At 46.1% G+C, this 22910-nt stretch overlaps 1 protein-coding gene across 2 annotated transcripts in view; it reads right to left on the reverse strand.

The window, feature by feature from the left end:
• The window catches only part of RARB (retinoic acid receptor beta), a 292516-nt gene that overhangs the window by 159530 nt on the left and 110076 nt on the right, over window positions 1-22910 (reverse strand). For both annotated transcript variants that reach the window (XM_069212031.1, XM_069212030.1), the window contains exon 3: window positions 10523-10664. In XM_069212031.1, coding sequence (XP_069068132.1) covers window positions 10523-10664 — 142 coding nt within the window. The remainder of the gene's footprint in view (window positions 1-10522; window positions 10665-22910) is intronic.

A 22910-nucleotide genomic window follows, 5' to 3' on the forward strand; every position in this document is an offset into this window, starting at 1 on the left:
AGATATTAATCACTAGGTATCAAAAGGTAACGGGTTCCCAGTTCAATCTGAGATCTAATTGTATATAAAAGGGAAAACAGTGCCATATGTTCAAGAAACACTAATTACATTTTAACATTTTTACTTTCTGTTTGTGTAATTTACATCCCAAATATTCTGAAGATTCTATGTGTACTTGACACTTAGGGATAACCCAGATCACTAGTTTGGCTTTTGCTCAATTTCAAAACCATTTAAAGACATGGACAAAGCAGGCAATTGCCTTGCACAACCTTGCAAGGGGTCTGGCCCCTGCTCACCCTTCAGAAGCACTAACAGCGAACCATTGCACCAGAAGAGTTTCCCAGGGTGGGTGGATGCTGCTTGTTCAACCACTTGACAGTGCCTCTTCTGTTTCTCTCCTGTGTGCAGAGACAACTCCTCAGGTACCCAATACCTTCCGATAGCCTTGGTGGACCCATCTTGTCTGATTTTAGGAATTGTCCCACCTTGTTATTCTCTTCCTTATTTATGCAGTTCTTAGCAACAACCCTTTGAATCACTTGCTGTGGATCTCCCATTTGATCTCAATTTCATCCTCCTCTTTTATTATCTTTGATTGGTAGTCCGGGCTCCCATTTCTGAGATAAATGTAGAGTCCCAGACATACACTCTAGTGCTGTGAGACTGCAGACAAGTTGTGGGTACATCACATCCTGACATTAGGTGTGAGACTGTGGCCAACACCACTGACCTGCCTCATTAAAAAAAAATTAAGTTGAAAGTCCATGGGCGGTTGGGGTAAGCCAGATATTTTTGTTCAATTTGTTTAAACTAGCATAAGGTTAATTACCTTAATGTTACCCAAACTGTTTGCCAGGGGTTTTAAAAGGTTTAGAAACACAACATTTTGAGGTTTCTTTCTCTTCAAGAAAGATCGGGTAGATTTGGGTAGGGGTGATGGCCTTGACACGTGCTGAAGAGCATTAATTTACTACTGAATAAGGACCTAATGTGACACCTGAATGTAGCACACCAGGAGCAACTCACAAAAAGATCACAGTGAATAAATAAATGCACTGACAACATATTGAGGCATGGCCTCTCTTGCGTGTGTCTGTAAAACTGACCTTTGTCCTGACTTTTGACCCTTTGTCCTGATTTTTTTACAGTCCTATCCAGAATTTGCCTCAATGTCAGGTGGTCACCCTAGTACCAGCACTTCTCAGAAATACGCAGGTCCTCTGAGACAGAGTACCAGCACTGCTGTTTTTCCATTTCAAGCACTAATTTTACCTTCATAAACGTTATTATATTTTGCGGTGCCTATTTTTAAAGCCATAGAAGAACGGGTGGGCTGTTTTACCGTGAAGATACGGTCCTCGGAGTCATTTGTGCGCCGTGTCCACGTCATTTCAGCCTAATAACATTGGCAGAAGTGGCATTGTGACCTTTCACCTATCCAGTGAGCCACAGAAAGTACTGCCACACACATTCTAATCTTGATGTTGAGATTCGTGTTTGTTTTTAAAACTGTTTTTTTCTTAATAACTTAGAACTTCAGTGCATCAATAAACAGTGAAAAATAACAGGCACATAAAGTTAGTTTACAAGGATTAATGAAGGATAATGAGAGCACACATCCTTGGACACTCAGGTGTAACGTGACCTGAGAGCACACACCCTTGAACACTCAGGTGTAACGCGACCTGAGAGCACACACCCTTGGACACTCAGGTGTAACGCGACCTGAGAGCAGACATCCCTGGGCACTCAGGTGTAAGGCGACCTGAGAGCACACACCCTTCGACACTCAGGTGTAACGCGATCTGAGAGCACACACCCTTGGAGCACACATCCTTGGACACTCAGGTGTAACGCGACCTGAGAGCACACACCCTTGGACACTCAGGTGTAACGCGATCTGAGAGCACACACCCTTGGACACTCAGGTGTAACGCGACCTGAGAGCACACACCTTTGGACACTCAGGTGTAACGCGCACACACCCTTGGACACTCAGGTGTAACGCGATCTGAGAGCACACACCCTTGGACACTGAGGTGTAACGCGACCTGAGAGCACACACCCTTGGACACTTAAGTGTAACGCGACCTAAGAGCACACACCCTTGTGTAACGCAATCTGAGAGCACACCTCCCTGGACACTCAGGTGAACGCGACCTGAGAGCACACACCCTTGGACACTCAGGTGTAACGCGACCTGAGAGCACAGAGTACACACTCTTGGACACTCAGGTGTAACGCGACCTAAGAGCACACACCCTTGGACACTGAGGTGTAACGCGACCTGAGAGCACACACCCTTGGACACTTAAGTGTAACGCGACCTGAGAGCACACACCCTTGTGTAACGCAATCTGAGAGCACACCTCCCTGGACACTCAGGTGAACGCGACCTGAGAGCACACACCCTTGGACACTCTGGTGTAACGCGACCTGAGAGCACACATCCTTGGACACTCAGGTGTAATGCGACCTGAGAGCACACACCCCTGGACACTCAGGTGTAACGCAACATGAGCACACACCCTTGGACACTCAGGTGTAACGCGACATGAGCACACACCCTTGGACACTCAGGTGTAACGCGATCTGAGAGCACACACCCTTGGACACTCAGGTGTAACGTGACCTGAGCACACACCCTTGGACACTCCGGTGTAACGCGACCTGAGAGCACAAACCCTTGGACACTCAGGTGTAACGCGACCTGAGAGCACACATGCTGGAAACTGCAGAGTAAAGCGACCTGAAGCACACACCCTTGGACACCCAGGTATAACTTGACCTGACAGCACACATTCTGGGCACTCAGGTGTAACGCGACCTGGGACCACACACCCTTGGACATTCAGGTGTAACGCCACCTGAGAGCACACATGCTGGACAGTGCAGTGCAACGCGACCTGAAGCACACACCCTTGGACACCCAGGTATAACGTGACCTGAGAGCACACATCACTGGACGCTCAGTTGTAACGCGACCTGAGAGCACACACCTTGGGCACTCCGGTGTAACGCAACCTTAGAGGACACTTCCGAGTATAGTCAGGAGCAATGTAAGGTGAGAGCTCGCAGCCTGGGAATACTCAAGAGGGGGCTGACCTGAGGGCACACATCCTGGAATACTGAAGAGTAAGCTGACCTGAGAGCACGGGTTCCGGAATACTGAGGCATGAGCTGACCTGAGAGCACGGGTTCTGGAATACTGAGGCGTAAACTGACCTGAGAGCACCCATCCCGTAATTCTGAGGCATGAGCTGAACTGAGACCACACATCCTGGAATACTGAAGTATTAACTGACATCCTGATGCGAGAGCACACATCCCATGATACTCAGCAGTGAGGCAACCCGAGAGCACACACTCTGCAGGAGTAAGGCTATCAGACAACATGCATCCTGGAATACTCACGATGGGGCTGACCAGAGAGCAAACATCCTGGAAGACGGAGGCCTGATCTGCCCTGAGAGCACACACCCTGAAATACTGAGGTCTGACCTTGTCTGAGAGCACACATCCTGGAATACTGAGGCGTGAGCGGACCTGAGAGCACAATTTCCGTAATTCTGAGGCGTGAGTTGACCTGAGAGCACACATCCCGGAATGCGGAGGCCTGGGCTGACCTGAGAGCACAGACCTTGGCATACGGAGGCGACCTGGCAGCATACATCCTGCAATACTGAGTCGTAACCTGCCTGAGAACACACATCCTGGAATACTGAGGCCTGAGCTGACCTGAGAGGAGCACTCACCCTGGAATACTGAGGCCTGAGCTGACCTGAGAGCACACATCCTGGAATACTCAGGCCTGAGCTGACGTGAGAGCACACACCCCCTGGGACACTGAGGCGAAAGGTGACCTGAGAGCACACAGCTTGGGATACTGAGGAGTGAGTTGACCTGAGCGCACACATCCTGGGACACTGAGGCATGTGGTGACATGAGATCACACACCTTGGGACACTGAGGCACGAGCTGACCTGAGAGCACATATCCTGGAATATTCAGGTGTAAGACAATGTGAGAGCACATATGATGGAATATTCAGGAGTGAGGTGATCTGATAGCACGCATCCTGGAATGCTCAGGTGCGAGTGATCATCGAGGATTGGACACAATGAGACTTAGGGTCCTATATCACTGTATTGTGATGGTGCTTGCACAAGATCAAGGGTTGGACACAATTAGCTTAGGGGTCCTGCGTCACTGTATTGTGATGGTGCTTGCGGCAGATCAAGGGTGGGACACAATGAGCCTTAGGGTCCTGTGTCACTGTATTGTGATGGTGCTTGCACCAGATCATTGGTTGGACACAATTAGCTTAGGGATCCTGTATCACTGTATTGTGATGGTGCTTGCGCCAGATCAAGGGATGACCACAATGAGCCTTAGGGTCCTGTTTCACTGTATTGTGATGGTGCTTGCACAAGATCAAGGGTTGACCACAATGAGCCCAAGGATCCTGCGTCACTGTATTGTGATGGTGCGTGCACCGGATCAAGGGTGGGACACAATGAGCCTTAGGGTCCTGTATCACTGTATTGTGATGGTGCTTGCACAAGATCAAGGGTGGGACACAAGGAGCCTTAGGGTCCTGTGTCACTGTATTGTGATGGTGCTTGCACCAGATCATTGGTTGGACACAATTAGCTTAGGGGTCCTTCGTCACTGTATTGTGATGGTGCTTGCACCGGATCATTGGTTGGACACAATGAGCCTTAGGGTCCTGTGTCACTGTATTGTGATGGTGCTTGCACCGGATCATTGGTTGGACACAATGAGCCTTAGGGTCCTGTGTCACTGTATTGTGATGGTGCTTGCACCGGATCATTGGTTGGACACAATGAGCCTTAGGGTCCTGTGTCACTGTATTGTGATGGTGCTTGAACAAGATCAAGGTGGGACACAATGAGCCTTAGGGCCCCGTTTCACTGTATTGTGGTGGTGCTTGCGGCAGATCAAGGGTGGGACACAATGAGCCTTAGGGTGCTTGCACCAGATCATTGGTTGGACACAATTAGCTTAGGGATCCGGTGTCACTGTATTGTGATGGTGCTTGCGCCAGATCAAGGGATGACCACAATGAGCCTTAGGGTCCTGTTTCACTGTATTGTGATGGTGCTTGCACAAGATCAAGGGTTGACCACAATGAGCCCATGGATCCTGCGTCACTGTATTGTGCTGGTGCTTGCACCGGATCAAGGGTGGGACACAATGAGCCTTAGGGTCCTGTGTCACTGTATTGTGATGGTGCTTGCACCAGATCATTGGTTGGACACAATTAGCTTAGGGATCCTGTGTCACTGTATTGTGATGGTGCTTGCGCCAGATCAAGGGATGACCACAATGAGCCTTAGGGTCCTGTTTCACTGTATTGTGATGGTGCTTGCACAAGATCAAGGGTTGACCACAATGAGCCCAAGGATCCTGTGTCACTGTATTGTGATGGTGCTTGCACCAGATCAAGGGTGGGACACAATGAGCCTAGGGGTCCTGTATCACTGTATTGTGATGGTCCTTGCACAAGATCAAGGGTGGGACACAATGAGCCTTAGGGTCCTGTGTCACTGTATTGTGATGGTGCTTGCACCAGATCAAGGGATGACCACAATGAGCCCTAGGATCCTGTGTCACTGTATTGTGATGGTGCTTGCACCGGATCATTGGTTGGACACAATGAGCCTTAGTGTCCTGTGTCACTGTATTGTGATGGTGCTTGCACCGGATCATTGGTTGGACACAATGAGCCTTAGGGTCCTGTGTCACTGTATTGTGATGGTACTTGCAGCAGATCAAGGGATGACTACAATGAGCCCTAGGATCCTGTGTCACTGTATTGTGATGGTGCTTGCACCGGATCATTGGTTGGACACAATGAGCCTTAGGATCCTGTGTCACTGTATTGTGATGCTGCTTGCGCCAGATCAAGGGTGGGACACAAGGAGCCTTAGGATCCTGTGTCACTGTATTGTGATGGTGCTTGCGCCAGATCAAGGGTGGGACACAAGGAGCCTTAGGGTCCTGTATCACTGTATTGTGATGGTTCTTGCACCGGATCATTTGTTGGACACAATGAGCCTTAGGATCCTGTGTCACTGTATTGTGATGGTGCTTGCACAAGATCAAGGGTGGGACACAAGGAGCCTTAGGGTCCCGTGTCACTGTATTGCATTGGTGCTTGCACCGGATAGAGGATGGGACACAATGAGCCTTAGTGTCCTGTGTCACTGTATTGTGATGGTTCTTGCACCGGATCATTTGTTGGACACAATGAGCCTTAGGATCCTGTGTCACTGTATTGTGATGGTGCTTGCACAAGATCAAGGGTGGGACACAAGGAGCCTTAGGGTCCTGTGTCACTGTATTGCATTGGTGCTTGCACCGGATAGAGGGTGGGACACAATGAGCCTTAGGATCCTGTGTCACTGTATTGTGATGGTGCTTGCACCGGATCAAGGGTTGTACACAAAGAGTCCAGAGGGGTCCTTGTGTGACTGTGTTGTGATGACGCTTGCACAAGATTAAGTGATGGAGACACTGATCCTGCGGGTCCTAGTGTCTTTGTTCACTCATGGTGCTTGCACAAGGTCGGGCTTGGACACAATCCACCCGGTGCTCTTACTCACTGTGCCTCTCTGTTTATTTATTTAGGGGGGTTTCCGATGCACCGCAGGAGAAGAACAGACGCAATGAACTGTGCTCCGTCCATCTCCGCATTTCAACAATTCTTTTGAGAATGAGGTCGAGGGTCACGTGGCCACCTTCGAACAATCACAACTCAATATTCACACCCATTTCTGAAATACACTTCATTGTAGAAAAAAAACCATCATTTAAATAGCATTTGAGGAGGCGCCCTGTGGAACCAGGAGTCCTGTGTTCTAGTTCTGGCTTTTCCTCGTCGCCAACGCTTTACCCTGAGACCGGGACCCAGCACTAACTAAAAGCTACATCAGGAACAACAAGAAAACATTCCGATAGCGCCTAGAGCCGCCTCAGGTCGTTCGATGTGCTATTCTAGTGATGTTGAATGCACTTTGTGTTTTTTCTTGTCTCGCATCGGCTTAAATAAACTGTTGTTGCGCAGGAACAAGTCATACTGTCCGCGCTCCAGGGGTCGGGGTGATTTCCAGCAGGAGTTTGAAGGGGAAAATATCTTTTAAACTGTCATTGACCCGCAGCTGACAGATATCCCAAGCATGCACACAAACACGGAGAGGAAAAGAAAATATACGTGTGTGTTTTCACGGGCTCAGAAAACACCCGGCTCTGCTTTCGACACCAGAGGTGTTATCAGAATATTGTCATCGAGTAAGAGTTCACTGAGAGGACAGAAGCAACGCAGAGGAAGCTGGCCCAGGCCTGGCCTTCCTGCTCGCTTTAGCATGGATTTATCATTTCAACACAAACCTTTCCCCCCCGCATGCCGCATTTGTCCAGGCAAAATGGAATTTTTATGCAAAATGGGCGTAAATGTTTTTTGGCTGACTTTGAATAGAATTAGGCGCTACTACGTGTCTGCTCATGTTGTTTTAATCTGCCATGGGCATTCGCGCTTTCTGGCAGGGATGTCCCAGAACAAAATGGCCGCCATCCAGTGCTTAATTTGCTGCTGGTGTTCCTGGAATTTATGTTTTGTCATCAAATTTACCCAGAGAATGAGACAAAGTGGCAGAATAGGAGAATGTAGAAGGCGAAAGAAGGAGGCAGAGAAAGCCAAGGACAGAGGCAAAGATGGAAATCAGCAACAAACAAGCATTGGCAATGCCAAGAGGTTTGGATTTAAAAGAATGCTCCGTGGTAACGTGAAGCAAGTAAATAGCATGGGAATTAATGACTGTGCCCCTCTCACATGTACTGCTGCCAGAGAAAATCAACACTAATTTAAGTAGTTATCTAAGACACTTTAATAGCATTGCAATGCCTTGTTTGGCGCCCCTGAAAGTTCAAGCTCAGGAGCTGGATACATAAACAAAATGATCAAAGCTGTGTGGAGGGCGGGCACTTTTTTGAGGAATAACACAAGTTCTGCCCAATCAAAACATGTCACTCCTGGCTCCCAACACATGGGTGGAGCCAAAACCTCACTTTAGTAATGCCTGGCGATAGCTGTGCTGTCAAACTAGACCATATCACGGACCAACAGGCATCCTTGGCTTTCGGAAACCCCAGTTTCAACAGCAACAGGCTCCTAAGAAAAACCTTTGGTACCTAAATTATTTTCTTTTTTAAATCATAGAAATGACACTTCTGCCTCATGTAGACGCCATTTTTAGGGTCGAGCCTGCGTTGCATGCGCTCGCGCATGTGTATCGCAGCGAGACAATTTAGTTATTAGAAAAGGGCTCGGAGCCCTGTCGACGTCACGTCAGTGTGTTTGATTGGTTCGTGGGCTTGCCTATTAAAATCTGCTTGCTTTCATTAGTCTAAGGCATGCCCACGTCATGTCTTTTCCGGTGGTTAGCTCTCCTCGAGCGCAGCGTCCAAGTACAGAAAACATGCGAGGCTCGCTGTTTTCTGTCTGATCGTGGACTACTTTTTCTCTATTTTCCTAGCGCGATTTCGCTTGGCAGAAGTCGAGCGCTCTACACAGTTAATTTCACTTTTTCGGGTTACGTACATTAAAGCACTTTTGCCAATAGATGAAAAGCCGAGTTAGGAGTTTACAACGCGATCAGCTCTAACATGAGCAAACACGAGACCCGTTGCATTGCAAATGCTTATTGTTGGAGCAAACCTGATCACTGAAGCAAGGGTATGGACAGTGACAGCAGTGGGCTTTGGGAGAGAATCTGCACACCTGTGGTAATCATACGTAGACAGTCGACCACATCCAAACTTTATAATTTAGTGGAAGAGATGTAATCTACTAACCTACATGCAATTATTTAAGAGCAGTGAAGCCAGAGATTTAGAAAACAAATTGAGGATTTTTTTTTTACCCATCAACTTGTAGTTATCTTGAGGGCTTTCCGACCAGGAGAAACCTACAAATAAGGCAATTATTTGCTTAAAAATTGCTAATCTCCCTCCCAAATAGGACATGCTGACATGTATGTAATGGGCATGTTGTGGGCTAATCCCAAATTCCCACTTGACTATGATATGTGAGACTGAGGAATCTTTACATACTTTGGGTTCTGTACCTGGAAAAAGATGAAGGGCTCAAAGGCTCTGCTTATATAAAACCAATACATAAAAAGCTTTCTCCTGTTGCAGATAATTTTGGAAACAATGACATGTTGCAAAACATATTGACAGCCTCTGATTTCTGTAAAATGTGCTTAAATACTTGTGCCTTAATGGAAAAACATAACCGACTGGTTATATCTCAACATCATGCAAAGTCTTAAAATGCAAATGCAGAATGGGGGCAGGTAGTCCTTCAAATAATAATTAACATAAATGTTTATAAAGCTGTCTCTGACTTTCCTATTACAGACAATGACATCGCTTGTCACTTGTAATGACATCCCCTCTTTAGTGTAATATGGTATTACAATTGAGTTGAGGCACCACTTTGCTGATTACCAGAGCCAGTAGACAGTATGAAAGGCAAGCCATGGAGCAGAATGACCATAAATTGTAGACATCGGTGGGTTTTAGAACTGACTTGCATACATCTGTTTAACATATGCTTTTGTATCAAAATTACTAGCATGTTTATTTTCATAGTCCAGAATCAGCACGTATACTACCTATCTATATCGCTTCCATAAGAAAGGCCAAGAAACTAAGGATTTAAGAGGTTTGGGTGATGGGAGATCATTTTATGATTTGTAATAAAGAATAAAACACCCTAGACTATATCTAACAGGCTATTTTAAGTCACTGAGGGTTTAGGTCATCTTTGGACTTGTTCCACTAAAAGGTCACTGGAACTCTTCACTAGCTTGAAATGTCCTTATAAACGTTTGCAAATGATGCTTTATCTAATATATTATAAAAGGAGAGACCTTAGACATTTAGGAGTAAAAAACTGTGGACTAAATCGGTCTTGCACTGAATAAGGCTCTGGGACTACAGGTATGGACCTTATGGTGTAGTGCAAAGGACTAGAAGGTCTACATGGCCGGCTTGCACTTGACATGAAGGACCTTTGTTAATGAGTACACATCATGGAAGCAGGGGCTTATGTGCTTACATCAAGTGGCTCGTTTTGGCAACACTTTGTGGGTTGTCACAGGGAGGTATTAGGCTGCCGGGGAAGCATCTGAAACAGGCAACCGCTGAAGCCTGACCCTTCCCTGGAGACAACCTCACCCGCCACCTTCAGCATAGAGAAGCGCTCAATCAAGCAGTGCGGTCTGACTTTTGGGTGGCAACATTGATATTAACAGCTATGGCGGTGATGCCAGTATCATTATTGGCGGCTGCTTGTGGGTTCGCTCCCCGGCGGAGTCCAAACACATATATATGCCGCATATATCTGCACTTACGGAAGCTCGTGGCGGAGAAGGCGCTGTACATCATGCCAATATAAGGAATAGAAATACTCCACCTGCCTCCAACTTACATTCTTTGGACATGCCAACTTCAAAGCATCTCTGCAGCCGGCAGTACTGGCAGCGGTTTCTGGTGACTTTATTAATCACACAGTTCTTGTCCCGGTGACACGTGTAAATCATGTTCTTCTGAATACTCCTGCGGAAAAAGCCCTGTAATCAAAAAGAGAGAAGAAAAAGAAATGGCATTAAACAATGAGACCTGGGCGCTGGATCAAATCCCACCTCATTCTATCCTGATTGTTCCCTTCGGCTAATAAAGTGGCCGCCACATGAATCTTGCAGCACGTTGACCTCTGAGGTCCTCATGAAATATTAAAGGTGTATCTAGTTCCTACTGCAAGGGGCAGGCGGCTTAATCAAAAGTCTGTCGAACAGGCTCGCAACGTATCCAAATGAGGGGGAAATTGATCTGGTGGCCAAGCATTTAAGGACCTGGTGGGTAGGATTTTCTATCCTGACCTAGACACTGGAGGTCAGGGTAAGTGGATGTTCCTCTCACTTAAACACAAAGCATGATAGTTCCCCCACTTGATCTTTGTGTAACCCGTGCGAGTGGTCACACGAGTCAGACAGAGTGGAATTCTAGTGGATGAGACCCGACGCGCATTGGTGTTGCGCATGTGGCCAGGGCTGCCGGACTCTGTCGGGGCACAAGCATGTTTTCTGAATGGGCTGAAGATTTTCATGCTCCCGCTCTTGCAGAGGAATGGAATCACCTTGCACGAGAAGCCACGGCTTTCCACTGGTTAATGTTAATGAGAATTTCCATAGCTATTAAACCCGCATCTAGTCAAGCGCATCCAGATAGGAGTGGCCTCAGCGGAGGAACTAGAATGGATTGGCTTTCAAGAGTTTCCAGTAATAGATTAGGTTGTCTTTCTGCATGAAGTCAAGGGGCACCAGAGAGTTATGTGACCCAGTAGCCAGCTACGGGAAATGGCTGTTGGCTATTACTAATAGAGTAAATGTAGCAAAAGACAGAAACCAGAGCAGGGTGTCTACAAAGTCCCATATTTGTATATTTCCATTTTCACCGTGTAGAAGGTTGCGTAGCGCATAGATGCATAGCAGCTGCTACCCCTGCCTAGCTCTATGAAGCCCCTAACTCTGCCCTTGCTACTCCTGGTTGGCTGGAAGCAGGAGAAACCTTGGGCAGGAGCTTCTGTTCAGAACTGGCCTCTTTTGGCTTCAGAGGAGTGGGAAGAACTTGACCTTTAAAAGCAAAATTAGGTTCTGCACCAGAGACCAATTTTGCTCTTTCATTTGCAATCTCACTCAGGTGGTGTCAATGTACCAAAAGTTGCAGTGAGTCTACTCAGGTCAGCAACTCAACGATGTTACAATCGTTTCACTCATCCGGCAGAACTGATCTTGTGACATAGTATCCATGACTTTAAATGGTTGACTAGCTTTGGCTCAAGTCAGCATCCAGATTACTTGTCCGACTGTGGTTATGCTGTTTTGGTGGGAACCCACATAGCACTCCCCTACTCCCTAACTAGGTGCATGCTAAGTACATACCTGTAGGCAAGTGACAAACACAACAAGCTACCACCATGTAACATTGAATGCTATGACAAGGGTGTCCACACACAAAACTTCCAACAGAACACACTGAACAGACCACTTTCCATACATCCAACAAACAAAAGGTACGTAATATACTTGACTATCACCACACGCACAACAGCAGTTCCCACCATGATATGACGCACACTAAGATCCAACAGCACACGCAGAACAGACTCCCAACATACATCAAGCATTGCCCAAGTACAATATGTAGTTAACAATACTAGGAAACAACTGCATTCAAAACCAAGATATACATATACACACATCCCCATCTGCTGGGCAGTTCCTTTGCCTCACCAGGTACAAGATATCTAAGTATTTGACAAACCCTTCCAGTTTTCTACCTATGCACACAGGTCAATGAATACAACATACGACTCCTAACCAGGATTATGACCAGAACATAATTCATGTAAAACCTAATCTCAGGCTGAATTAGACCTTGGTTTGCGATGGCAAGGCCATAACCTTATTGTAAGTTCTCCATACTACTGAAAACGTTGCATGGCCACCAGTGGCAAAATGTGTGCTACACAAATGCAGATAATTGTGTTTCTGATTTAATAATATTGCAAGGTCGCCCATCACACTGCACCAACAAAAACACATCACCTGGTAGTCATGGTGGATAGCCCATTCCTGACTCGAGCTGAAACTAGCGGCCATCTTGGATTGCAAGAAGTTTGTTATCGTTCGACCAGATTTAAGAAATCATAAATTACCATTGTTTTATCGTGTCAGCACATTAATCAAAGTTTCGGAGAGTTCTGAGATAGAGGACTGAAAACAGCAGAAACTGTGACTAACCCCTTTGCTCTGAACAGCTTCCAGTTGAGGAGGTAAAACCTCAAAAACAGGACAACAGAGCCTGGCTGGTTGCAGTCTATGTAGCGCCCACTAGTCAGTCTATATAAGCGCGCCCACACTTCTGGATGCACTACCAAATATCATGCAGCCACCGAATCAAGGGAAGGCCTTTGGGGCTGTTTTAGCAAAAGAGTTAAACACTTCTTGAATTTCTCAAGCTGACACCCAGTCTGACGTCATTGCAGGAAGCAGCAGCTACTCAAAAATCAACATTGGTATCTTATTTCTGGAAACAGTTCCTCTGAGCCTAAAAGTTTCCCTTGTAGGCATTTTAGTGCTGCGTATAGACAGCTACCTAGAGAAGACTAGATATGAAGCTGGCATCACAAGAGAGCACATGTTAAAACAAGCTGAACAACAGTTGTGTGGGCAGTTGTATCCTTTGGACTCGTGTGGCACAGAGACCACCATCAGACAGAAACAGTAATACTTGCAAGGATGCCAGTTGTGTGAAACAGTACCAGGGATCACAACGGCTCTCAGACCAACAAACACAAAGAGCGAAACACGTGTCGGCTGAGTGGATCAAAGCACACAACGCGAGGGACGTGAGGACATTGTATCATTTGAAAATAACTGCTACCTTACAAAACAAAAAGCAATACTTTATTAAAAGAAAAGAAGAAACAAATAAACTCAGCAGTGTGATGATTTAAACCAAGCACGTTTTTGCATTGTTCCCAAATCTGAGACTTTTCTGCTATAGCCTGGGTTCGTTGGTCAAACCCAGAGGGACTTAAAAAGAGCATCTGTAACATGTAACACAGAACGGTGATGCGGGTCTGGTGTTACAGCCAGGGCCGCTCCTCCACGAGAGCGGAGGAGCATCGCCGCACTAAGGAAATGCCCCAGAACGGAAAAATATATGGTAATAATCTTTATTACCATTTTATTTTCAGCAATCCCGTCCTGAACCGAGTGTCAGGACAGGGCGGGGCGATTGCTGCCGAGTGGCAGAAGGCAACTGTGCACTTGTTTAAAGTACGCATGTCCCTTTGGTCGGCATCTTGCGACGGCCACGCTGACATGTGCACTTTAAATTTCTCTAACTCATCTGTTTTGGGACAGCTGGGTTAGAGAAAGCACAGGCCTCTGGCGCTCTTGTGAGCGCTGAGAAAAGCCACTCCCACCAACCCGGACACTTCTTTAATGCTGGTTACCAGCATGAAAGCAGCTCCAGGATTGGCCAGTGCAGTTTCCTGGGTCCCGTAGCACTTTGGAGTCAGGAGAGACGAAGAGAGAAGAGATCGTCCTAAGGTAAGTGCCTTTTTAAAAAATGTATTATTATTGTAACACCCCTGCCACAGCCACCCCATCCATTGTAAATACAAATCAGCCGCCAACGGTTACACCGATTTTTAGCTTCTATGCTTTCTTACTGCAATACAAATTACTTATATTTAAAAGTGACTTAAATACTAATTTTTGAAATAATTTTCCAAAGCTTATTTTTGAGTGGGGCAAGGAATAAATGGACATTTAAACAAGCATTGGCAAAACCAATAGCCCTGGTTTGCAGCTTGAGGGCTGACTAAAACATTACAAAAGCCGGCTGCATTCAAAAACCAAAATGGCTGCTTTCTGTATACATTGCACGCATGAGATGATTCAGAGTACTTTCGTGATTAAAATAATCTCTCGTGCATTGCAATGCAAGTACCCCATAGGAGGCGAACATACACTCAATAGCTAGTTGCAGGAGGTACAGAAAAAATACTCCTCTGGGAGTAACCAATGTCCAATAAATGTGCATTTAAAAGAACTTGGTAGCACTGTGTCATTCAGGCTGCTTCGCTGTCCAGCCACGTTTAAAAATTACACAATGTGTGTTCCCAAAGGCAGTGAATGTCCCTTCCTTTCCAATGTGCTTGAACCTGAGCACCTCTACATTGTGGCCTGCACACCAGAAATAACGGGGTGCTGTCCTCACAAGAAGACGGACTGATCATTTGATATAATGTGAGAAAAATTCAATTATTTCGTGTTTTCGACAGCACCTAGGGCTGTGTGACATTTCAGGCTCCTGGGCCTTTAAACACAGACACCACTGTCTTGGAAATCGTTACAAACGCAAACTTTTCTTGTGCTTGACTGCCCCTCCTTCCCCCCTCCCGCTTGGCATGTCATTCTACAGCCAGAATGTCATGCTGAAATATGTTTCCCCCAGGCTGTAGTAATATATTCTAAAAGGCCAGTGATTGAGGTTTTAAGAGCTGCTGTAATTGTCTTATTACAAACCGTTGGAAGGTTTACAGTAGCGGCAATTACCTGTCAAAGAGGCCTGCCAGAGAGACCTGGGGGAGGCGGGGGTCACTGGCCCAGCCTGCAGGAGCACCCCTCCCCTCTGAGCTCGCCGTATGTAGCGTAGCTCGTTCACGTCACCTTGCATGTTTAAGCTCTGACCTTTGACCTCTAAAGAGGTATCTTTTACAACACTTAAGATAGTTTAACAATCTGCACCTATTGCCCAGTGACACTCTTGGCCACTAATGTTTCGAGGAATTTCTGAGCTGCAGGCAAAGGGAACATTTGCCTTCAGAAGAGGTCACCAGCACCTAAGTCGATTTTCCAGAGTCACAAATCTGCCGCCTTAACCCACCTGGTAAAAGTGCCGATCATGTTCTTCCCACCTAATATAATCTTATCTCTGCAAGTTCCACAATTACAAGAAAAACAAGCATTTGTAATGCAACTAGTCTCGCATTAGGTCGAGTTAGAGCTATTAGCGTTGTAAACTCATAACCGGACTTTTCTTGCCACATTAAATGAGAAAAAAACAAGCATTTGCAATACAACGGGTCTCTCATTACGTCGAGTTAGAGCCATTAGCGTTGTAAACTCCGAACCAGACTATTTTTGCCACACTAAATAAAAAAATTAATAAAAGAGCGTGACCGCGAAGTGTAAAAAAAACGTAGTCCCGAAACCATGCGGAAAACATGGCGCCTCGTATGTTTCCAGTAGTTTACCGGTGCTCTGGAGGAGGGCTAAACACCGGAAAAGGCATGACGTAGGCATGCCTTCCACGAATGAAAACAAGCGGATGTTAAAAGGCAAGCCCGCAAACCAATGAAAGTGACTGCCGTAACATGGGTGTGGTTAAAATCCCCCTAAAGAGAGATTAGAAGAGTGACGGAGTGCTTTGAGCTCGCCCCTAAGAAACGAGCGCGATCGTGCTGTGTAAAACAAAGCTGTGAAATAAAGAGAAAAAGTAGTCCAGAAACCATACGGAAAACATGGAGCCTCGTATGCTTCCAGTAGTTTACCGGTGCTCTCGAGGAGGGCTAAACACTGGAAAAGGCATGACGTATGCATGCCTTTCACGAATGAAAACAAGCGTATTTTAAGAGGCAAGCCCACGAACCAATGAAAGTGACTGACGTAACATGGGCGTGGTTAAAACCCCCCTAAAGAGAGATTAGAAGAGGGACGGAGCACTTTGTGCTCGCCCCTAAAAAGTGGACAGCATGACCTACTCATGCATGGAATCTGGAAATTTCAAAGCACTGATTTTAAGCATGAAATGGGAAGAACAAAGTGATCATTGAGGGTTAAATAAAAAGCCAAGATTTAAGGCAACATACTTCATTGGAATCAAACTCTCAGTTTTATGACTTTTTGACATTTCCGTATGTATTTATCCATATTAATTTTGGCTCATTTTATCTGTATTTTTCCATAACTATTTTTGCTTGTTTTGGGCCTCATTTAGAGCTTGGTGGATGGGGTTAGTCCATCACAAACATGACGGATATCCCGTTCGCCATATTACGATCCCATAATATCCTATGGAAATCATAATATGATGGACAGGATATGTCACATTTATGATGTAGTAATCCCATGGTCAAACTAAAAATCAAGCATTTATCTGCATTAATCTAGATTTATTTTGTGTTATGTGTACAAAGTTAGCGGTAATGGGTATATTTACACATTTATTTAATCCATATTTGGATAGCCAACATGTTTTAGCCATTTACCACATAATACACTCATCTGAAAACATTTACATCATTGCTTCATTAGGAAACCATTTTAGGTCTCACCTACCAGACAATGCAAGATGTCTGGTTTGTGAAAAAAACACTACTGTCAACTTACAGTTAGTTGGCGCTGAGCCTCCCCATTGTTGACCTTTGTTTGGCTTTACTGTCACTCTTGTTTGCTTGCTTCTCATTCGTCAGCTTGAATTGTCTTTACTTCCTCTTCTTGTATTTGTCCTTCCCCTGGAGCACGCCGCATTATTTGTGTCCTTCTACTTCTTGCTTTTCAGGTACCTCTTTTTTTCCCTTTTATTTACGCATCCCACCACAAAAGTGCATGTGTTTTCCAGCTACTTCGCTTGTGTAATCCCTTCCCGCCTCCGCCACAATATGTGTTGCTCTGTATTACCTGTGTGCTTCTCCCCGCTTCGTCAGGTGCTCGCCCTCATGTGTTTCTCCCACCACGCTGCTTTCTCACTCATGTGCTTCTCCCCGCATCTCCAAATTGTTCTCTTGCTATCACCAGATCGCCTTTCTCCTCCAGCTCTCCACATTGCTCTCTTTTGTCAGTTTTTTTCATGTTGCTTCCCCTACCCGCACCCTTCGTGTTGCTTATCATGTCCCAGTTAATAAAAAAAAATGCTTCAGCACATTTTTTTTTTAATTTACCTATTCAGAACAGTGCCACTTTGTACTCAAAAGGAACACACGTCTTCCTACTGAAACAAAGTACATCAATGCAGTGGCAGCCACTTGTCAATGGGGGTGACTGGGCTGGCGGATATTTTAAAAAAATTAAAAAATAAAGAAAACGTACTTTTATGTTGGGAGAGACTGTTCCGTCTCTCCTTCTTCCTCGGACTCCCGGAAGCACAGGGCTTCCAGACTCCCCTCCAATCACGACAGTGCTGTCAACAGCATGACAGCAGCGTTGTGATTGGTCTGATCGCCCTGCTTGGGCGCTGAGACAGGGAGTAGGGCCCTGTGCACCTTCTCACAAAATGTGTCGGGTTATGCCGTATAATTTGCCTTTTCTTGCCGCTTAATTTAGTAAACACGGCTGCATACTTCCAGAGGAAGCCAAGGTGACTCTTAAAACTAAGTCCAATTCTGATCCTTGGCAGCAGATGCACAACCCACAACCCACTGCAGTTGAACTGCAATTCACCAACTTTAAAAAGCAGATCCAACTTTAAATATCTCGAAAGGTTGTAGAAATGTAATTTTTGACACAAAAAATGATGGTTGGTGAATTGGATGGCAGAGCGAGTCACCAAATTAAGGGCCCGATTTAGATCTCAGCAGTGGGGAGTACTCCGTCACAAACGTGACAGATATCCCGTCCTCCGTATTACAATCCCATTATATCCTATGGAGATCGTAAAATGGCAGACGGGCTATCCGTCACATTTGTGACGCAGTATTCCATCCGCTGAGACCTAAATCAGGCACCAAGTGCTTGTAAGTATTTAATTAAAATGTAGGTGATATTTTATATTTGATAGTTTAAAAATTACCCCCACCCCGCTGGGCTCAGACACTGCTGCGTAATTCCTCACCCAAAATGACTGGGTTGAAAGTATTGTGCCTATGGAGGGTCTGAATATATGAGCACACTAATTCTTTCACAACAGAGTCAGCAGTCACTGCTACCATCCCACAAACGGCATTGCTCAGGATAATTAATCAGAAGCTCCTTACTAATCAAAAGGCCTCACGGACCACCTAAAGGAGTCCTGATTGAGCGTCCCTCACTTCAGTGCCCACTCCGCCCTCCAGCTATTGGAATCTGAGCAATACACTTTCACTCACTGGGAGGTCAACCTTCAAGCTTCATGTTGTGCAAGGCCAGGAGCATCAAACATAGATCCTAGGGGCCTCCAGAACGTTGACTCGCTCACACACCTCATTCAGGTACCACACGGGCTACACACTCCAACATGCTTTACACTAGGTGTGGGCAGATCTCGCGGAGTTTCACTCTGTGAAGTTCAGAGAATGGGCAGAAATCAGAACGTTGCGCTGCTCACACTGATTTTTAGTGCCAGGAGCCTGTTCTGCGCTAAAAAAATCAGCATGGATGACACCACACAGCATGCCAGAGGGTGCTGCTTCTCGAGGTGGTTCTGCTGCCACTCAAATAGATTTTCTACTCAAGCGGCAGCTTTCCCACAACGAACAGTAGTGACTTCCAGCGTTGGTAAAATGTCACAGGGTCTCCTCCTAGTGCCCGAAAATAGCGCTAGAGGTTGCCAATTCACACTCGCACAAGCCAACTTACAGTTGACAAGCCAAGCACGAGAGAAAACTCCGCCATGCGCGGTTGGTGAAATTTGGCCAAAACCTTTACCAGTGGAGTGGAATTTATAGCCCACCCCTATTTACACACACACTGGATGTTGGGCAAGTGCAAAAAAGCAGCATTTTACATTTGTGGGGCAGTACACTTTCACTCTAGTGATCCAGAGGAAAAGGTCCAGTCACACTGCTGACCCTTGAAACACGGTTTGCTGCTCAATTATGAAACCCATTGAAAGCCCATCTCATGGCTTCTTTCATATATGGTGGGTTGGGGACGGTTCCAATTGAAGACGATCCCAGAGGTCTAGCCAAGGTTTTTGGCTCCCATCTAGAATATTTGACTAGATGCGCAGGGCCATGTACACCACACCCTCAGTAAGTGCGTGGCCGTGTACATCTATGGTCAGACTGGCTTCATTGTCCAGATTCTGTGATCTGACCCTACCACTTTGACTCTCAATCCTCTGGCAGAAAGTACTAGAGAGAAGGGACCTGCATCACCACGATTCAAAAGCTGCTTACCATGGAGGAGGAGATGTGACCCGGAACTCAAAAAAGTCAAAGGGGGAAGGGGAGTCAAAATAAGACAGAAGCTTCAAGCCCAAGAGACTTGCCCAAAAGAGATACCTGATGTCTAAGGTAGTACTATATCGTGTACTACCTTAGACATCTGCTAAGAACCTGGAAGTGGCTGCCTGATCACTTTCCATTCTGAGGGTGCAAGAAGGAATAGAAATGAAGAACATGGGTGGCAAAACCGTGGATAAACCTTGCACAGATCTGTAAAGGCTCGTGTTTCTTCGTTCTTACCCATGGGCTGGACCAGCGGCCCACCAGCAGCAGCAGCTGCAAAACATGAAAAATAAAACAATAATAAACCATATTTATTACCGTTTTATTTTTCAAGGGGGCGGGGCCATTGGTGGTGATAGGCAGGGAGGGGGAGTAGTGTGAACTCCCCTCAGTGCGCATGTGTGTTTGGCTGTCTGTCTCAGGGCAACCAAATTGACATGCGCATTGAGCTGTCTCCAACCCCTGTGGTGTTGCCAGGTTGCAGACAGCAGGGACAGGCTCCCAGTCTGTCTGTGAGTGCAAAGGCGGGGCGCTCAGGCCAATCCTGATGCTGCAGCATGAGAGCAACATTAGGATTGGCCGCAGGGCAGGCTGGGAGCCTGTGCCTTCATGAGAGCCTGAAGACCGGCGATGCGGCAGGTAAGTTCCTTTTTTCTGTTTTTTTTTCCCCTGTCCCCCCATCTCCGTTATACACCCCCCACCCCACCACCTTGCCCCAACACCAGCTGCAACTGGGACGGACCCAGAAGGTGGCCTATGTCAGGGTACATTTGTCACTGACCAAAAGAACCAGAGGACAAAGAGGTGGGTACTATGCTGGGGGCGAGAGAGGTGCAGGAGTACATCACTTTCATGAATGGCAATCCTGATGACAGACTCCCAGCAGTGGCATAGCAAGGGTGCCACGGGTGACGATGCAAGCAAGGAAAATGGCCCCCACTCTGCTGGGTGGGAAGTAACATTCCGTAATATTCAGGCTTCATGTGGGCCACTCAAGTCTCTGGGCTCAGGTGCTTCTGCACCTCCTGCACAATTGATAACTATGCCCATGTCCTGCCAGGAGGTCAGGTCAGAACAATGATTAGATTGCAAGATAACTGAAAAGAGGTCCTCAGCTTTGTCCTGGATAGTCAGATGGTGTACACCAGTGAGTAAAAGTCAGTTGCATATTAAGACCCTGAGATCATTTTTGATTGATTGAAATCTAGGTAGAGTTCTGATTTCTGGGGGTTCATGGAGTTCCAAATGTTGGGCATATTCCCCTAGAAGGCTGATTTTTAGTCTTATTTCTTAAAGGCTGGACTTTCCAACAACTTGGAGTCAGCATGTCTCAATGCACCTTGTCTGGCGGAAATGCTCAGTTTTGGGTTGAGGGCTGAGGTATGCAGGTTCTTCTGTGTGAATGGCCTTGTAGGTAATATAACTAGCTTGAATTGGCACCTGGCTTCAATAGGTGCCAATTTAGTGAATTTAACAGAGAGGTGATGTGCTTGTATCTTCTTGATAAGTTTCACTGATGCATTGCGATTTGCTTCGAGAAGTGCCAAGTGAATTTTTCGGAATGCTGCAGAGAATGGGATTGGCGTAAAACAGCCTTGATGGCACTAGAGCTTGTGTTCAGTTTGGGATCCCTCCCCATGATGAGACGATAACTGCCTCACATTAGTTTTAAATGATGTCGAGCCCCCTTTGCAAGGGAGTTATTGTGGGACTGGAGGTTACATTTTGTATCTAAGGTAAACTCAAGTAATTTGATGCTATTTACAGTTTCAGGTGTGCAATCAAGATGAGCAAAATGTTTGAGCCATAGTGAATCAGTTTCGGGGTGCTATTAGGAGGAACTCTGTTTTAAGTGGGTTGAGTTTGAGTTGGTGGGATGCACCCCGTAACTAAAGTGCTGTGGGAACTGAAGCCATGACACAGGGAGAGGAGATTTTCATGTAAAGTTGAGTATCATCAGCATAGAAGTCAAACGGGATGTCGTTTTCTCAGGAGACTGCAGTGCCAGGGAGAGGACAGGGTCTTGAGGGATACCTTGATCCAACCTCTGGTTATTCCTGGAAGTTTCAATTCTTGCAGATATCTCATGCCTTCATTTGCTCACTTTGAGCAAATATGACACCTTGAGGACTCATTTCCTGCAACCATGGCACCTCCACAGGTATCAATCCATGCAGGTAAGGCAGCTATGCTGATCTCAAACCCGGCAGACATGGAAATGGTCCAGGTCTCAATTTTTGCTGACTTGGCCTCCCGCTTTACCTCCATTCCTACAGCAAAGACATTCTTCTACATCTCGGTTCCTATAGATATAACATTCCCACAGGTCTCACTTTCAGAAATATGACATACATGCAAGTGTCACTTCCTACAGGTCTGAGCCCCGGTGCTGTGGCCCTGAGGCTAGAAAATATATCCCAGTAGTTCTCACTTCTTTAATTTTTCCTTTCAGTTAAAACATTTTTCTGTGCTCATGCAGCATCCACATAGGCCTAGCTTCCCTGCATGTGTCTCTTTGCTAACTTTCATCATTGCAATTGATCCTCCTAAGACCTCCAGTCCTTCAGTCTCACCCTCTGCACCAGTATGAGGTTCATCTAGATCTCACTCCTTGCAATCCAATGGGAAATAGACCCACGGTCTCAGGATTTTATCAACACAGCCTCGTAGGAGGGTACGCCAAGTTTTGAGATTGCGGAGTGCCACGGACACGAACCGTCGACGGTGTTCGGCGACTTCATTATTATTTTCCATTGGATTTTAGGTTGTGGATGATTTTGCCACTGATGTTCTTGAGAGGTGATTAGTTTGCTATTTAGTTGAGGCCCTGAGGAAGTATGCTAATGCACAAGCAATGGAGACGAAACATGTTGGCTATGAAAAATGCTTTGTTATCCTGCTTGAGATTGTGGAATTTGACAAGGAAACACTTCTAATACTGTATCGAGTTGCATGGAAATAAAGATCTCTTTGATGGAAGATACCCAACAGAGCCACATTGCGATTTAATTTTGGAGCGCTTGAAATCCTTCACTTCTATACCAGTATTAGGTCCCTGCAGGCCTGACTCGCTACTAGTCTGAATTCCTCCCAG

This window comes from Pleurodeles waltl, chromosome 10, assembly GCF_031143425.1.
Source record: "Pleurodeles waltl isolate 20211129_DDA chromosome 10, aPleWal1.hap1.20221129, whole genome shotgun sequence".
Taxonomy (NCBI): domain Eukaryota; kingdom Metazoa; phylum Chordata; class Amphibia; order Caudata; family Salamandridae; genus Pleurodeles; species Pleurodeles waltl.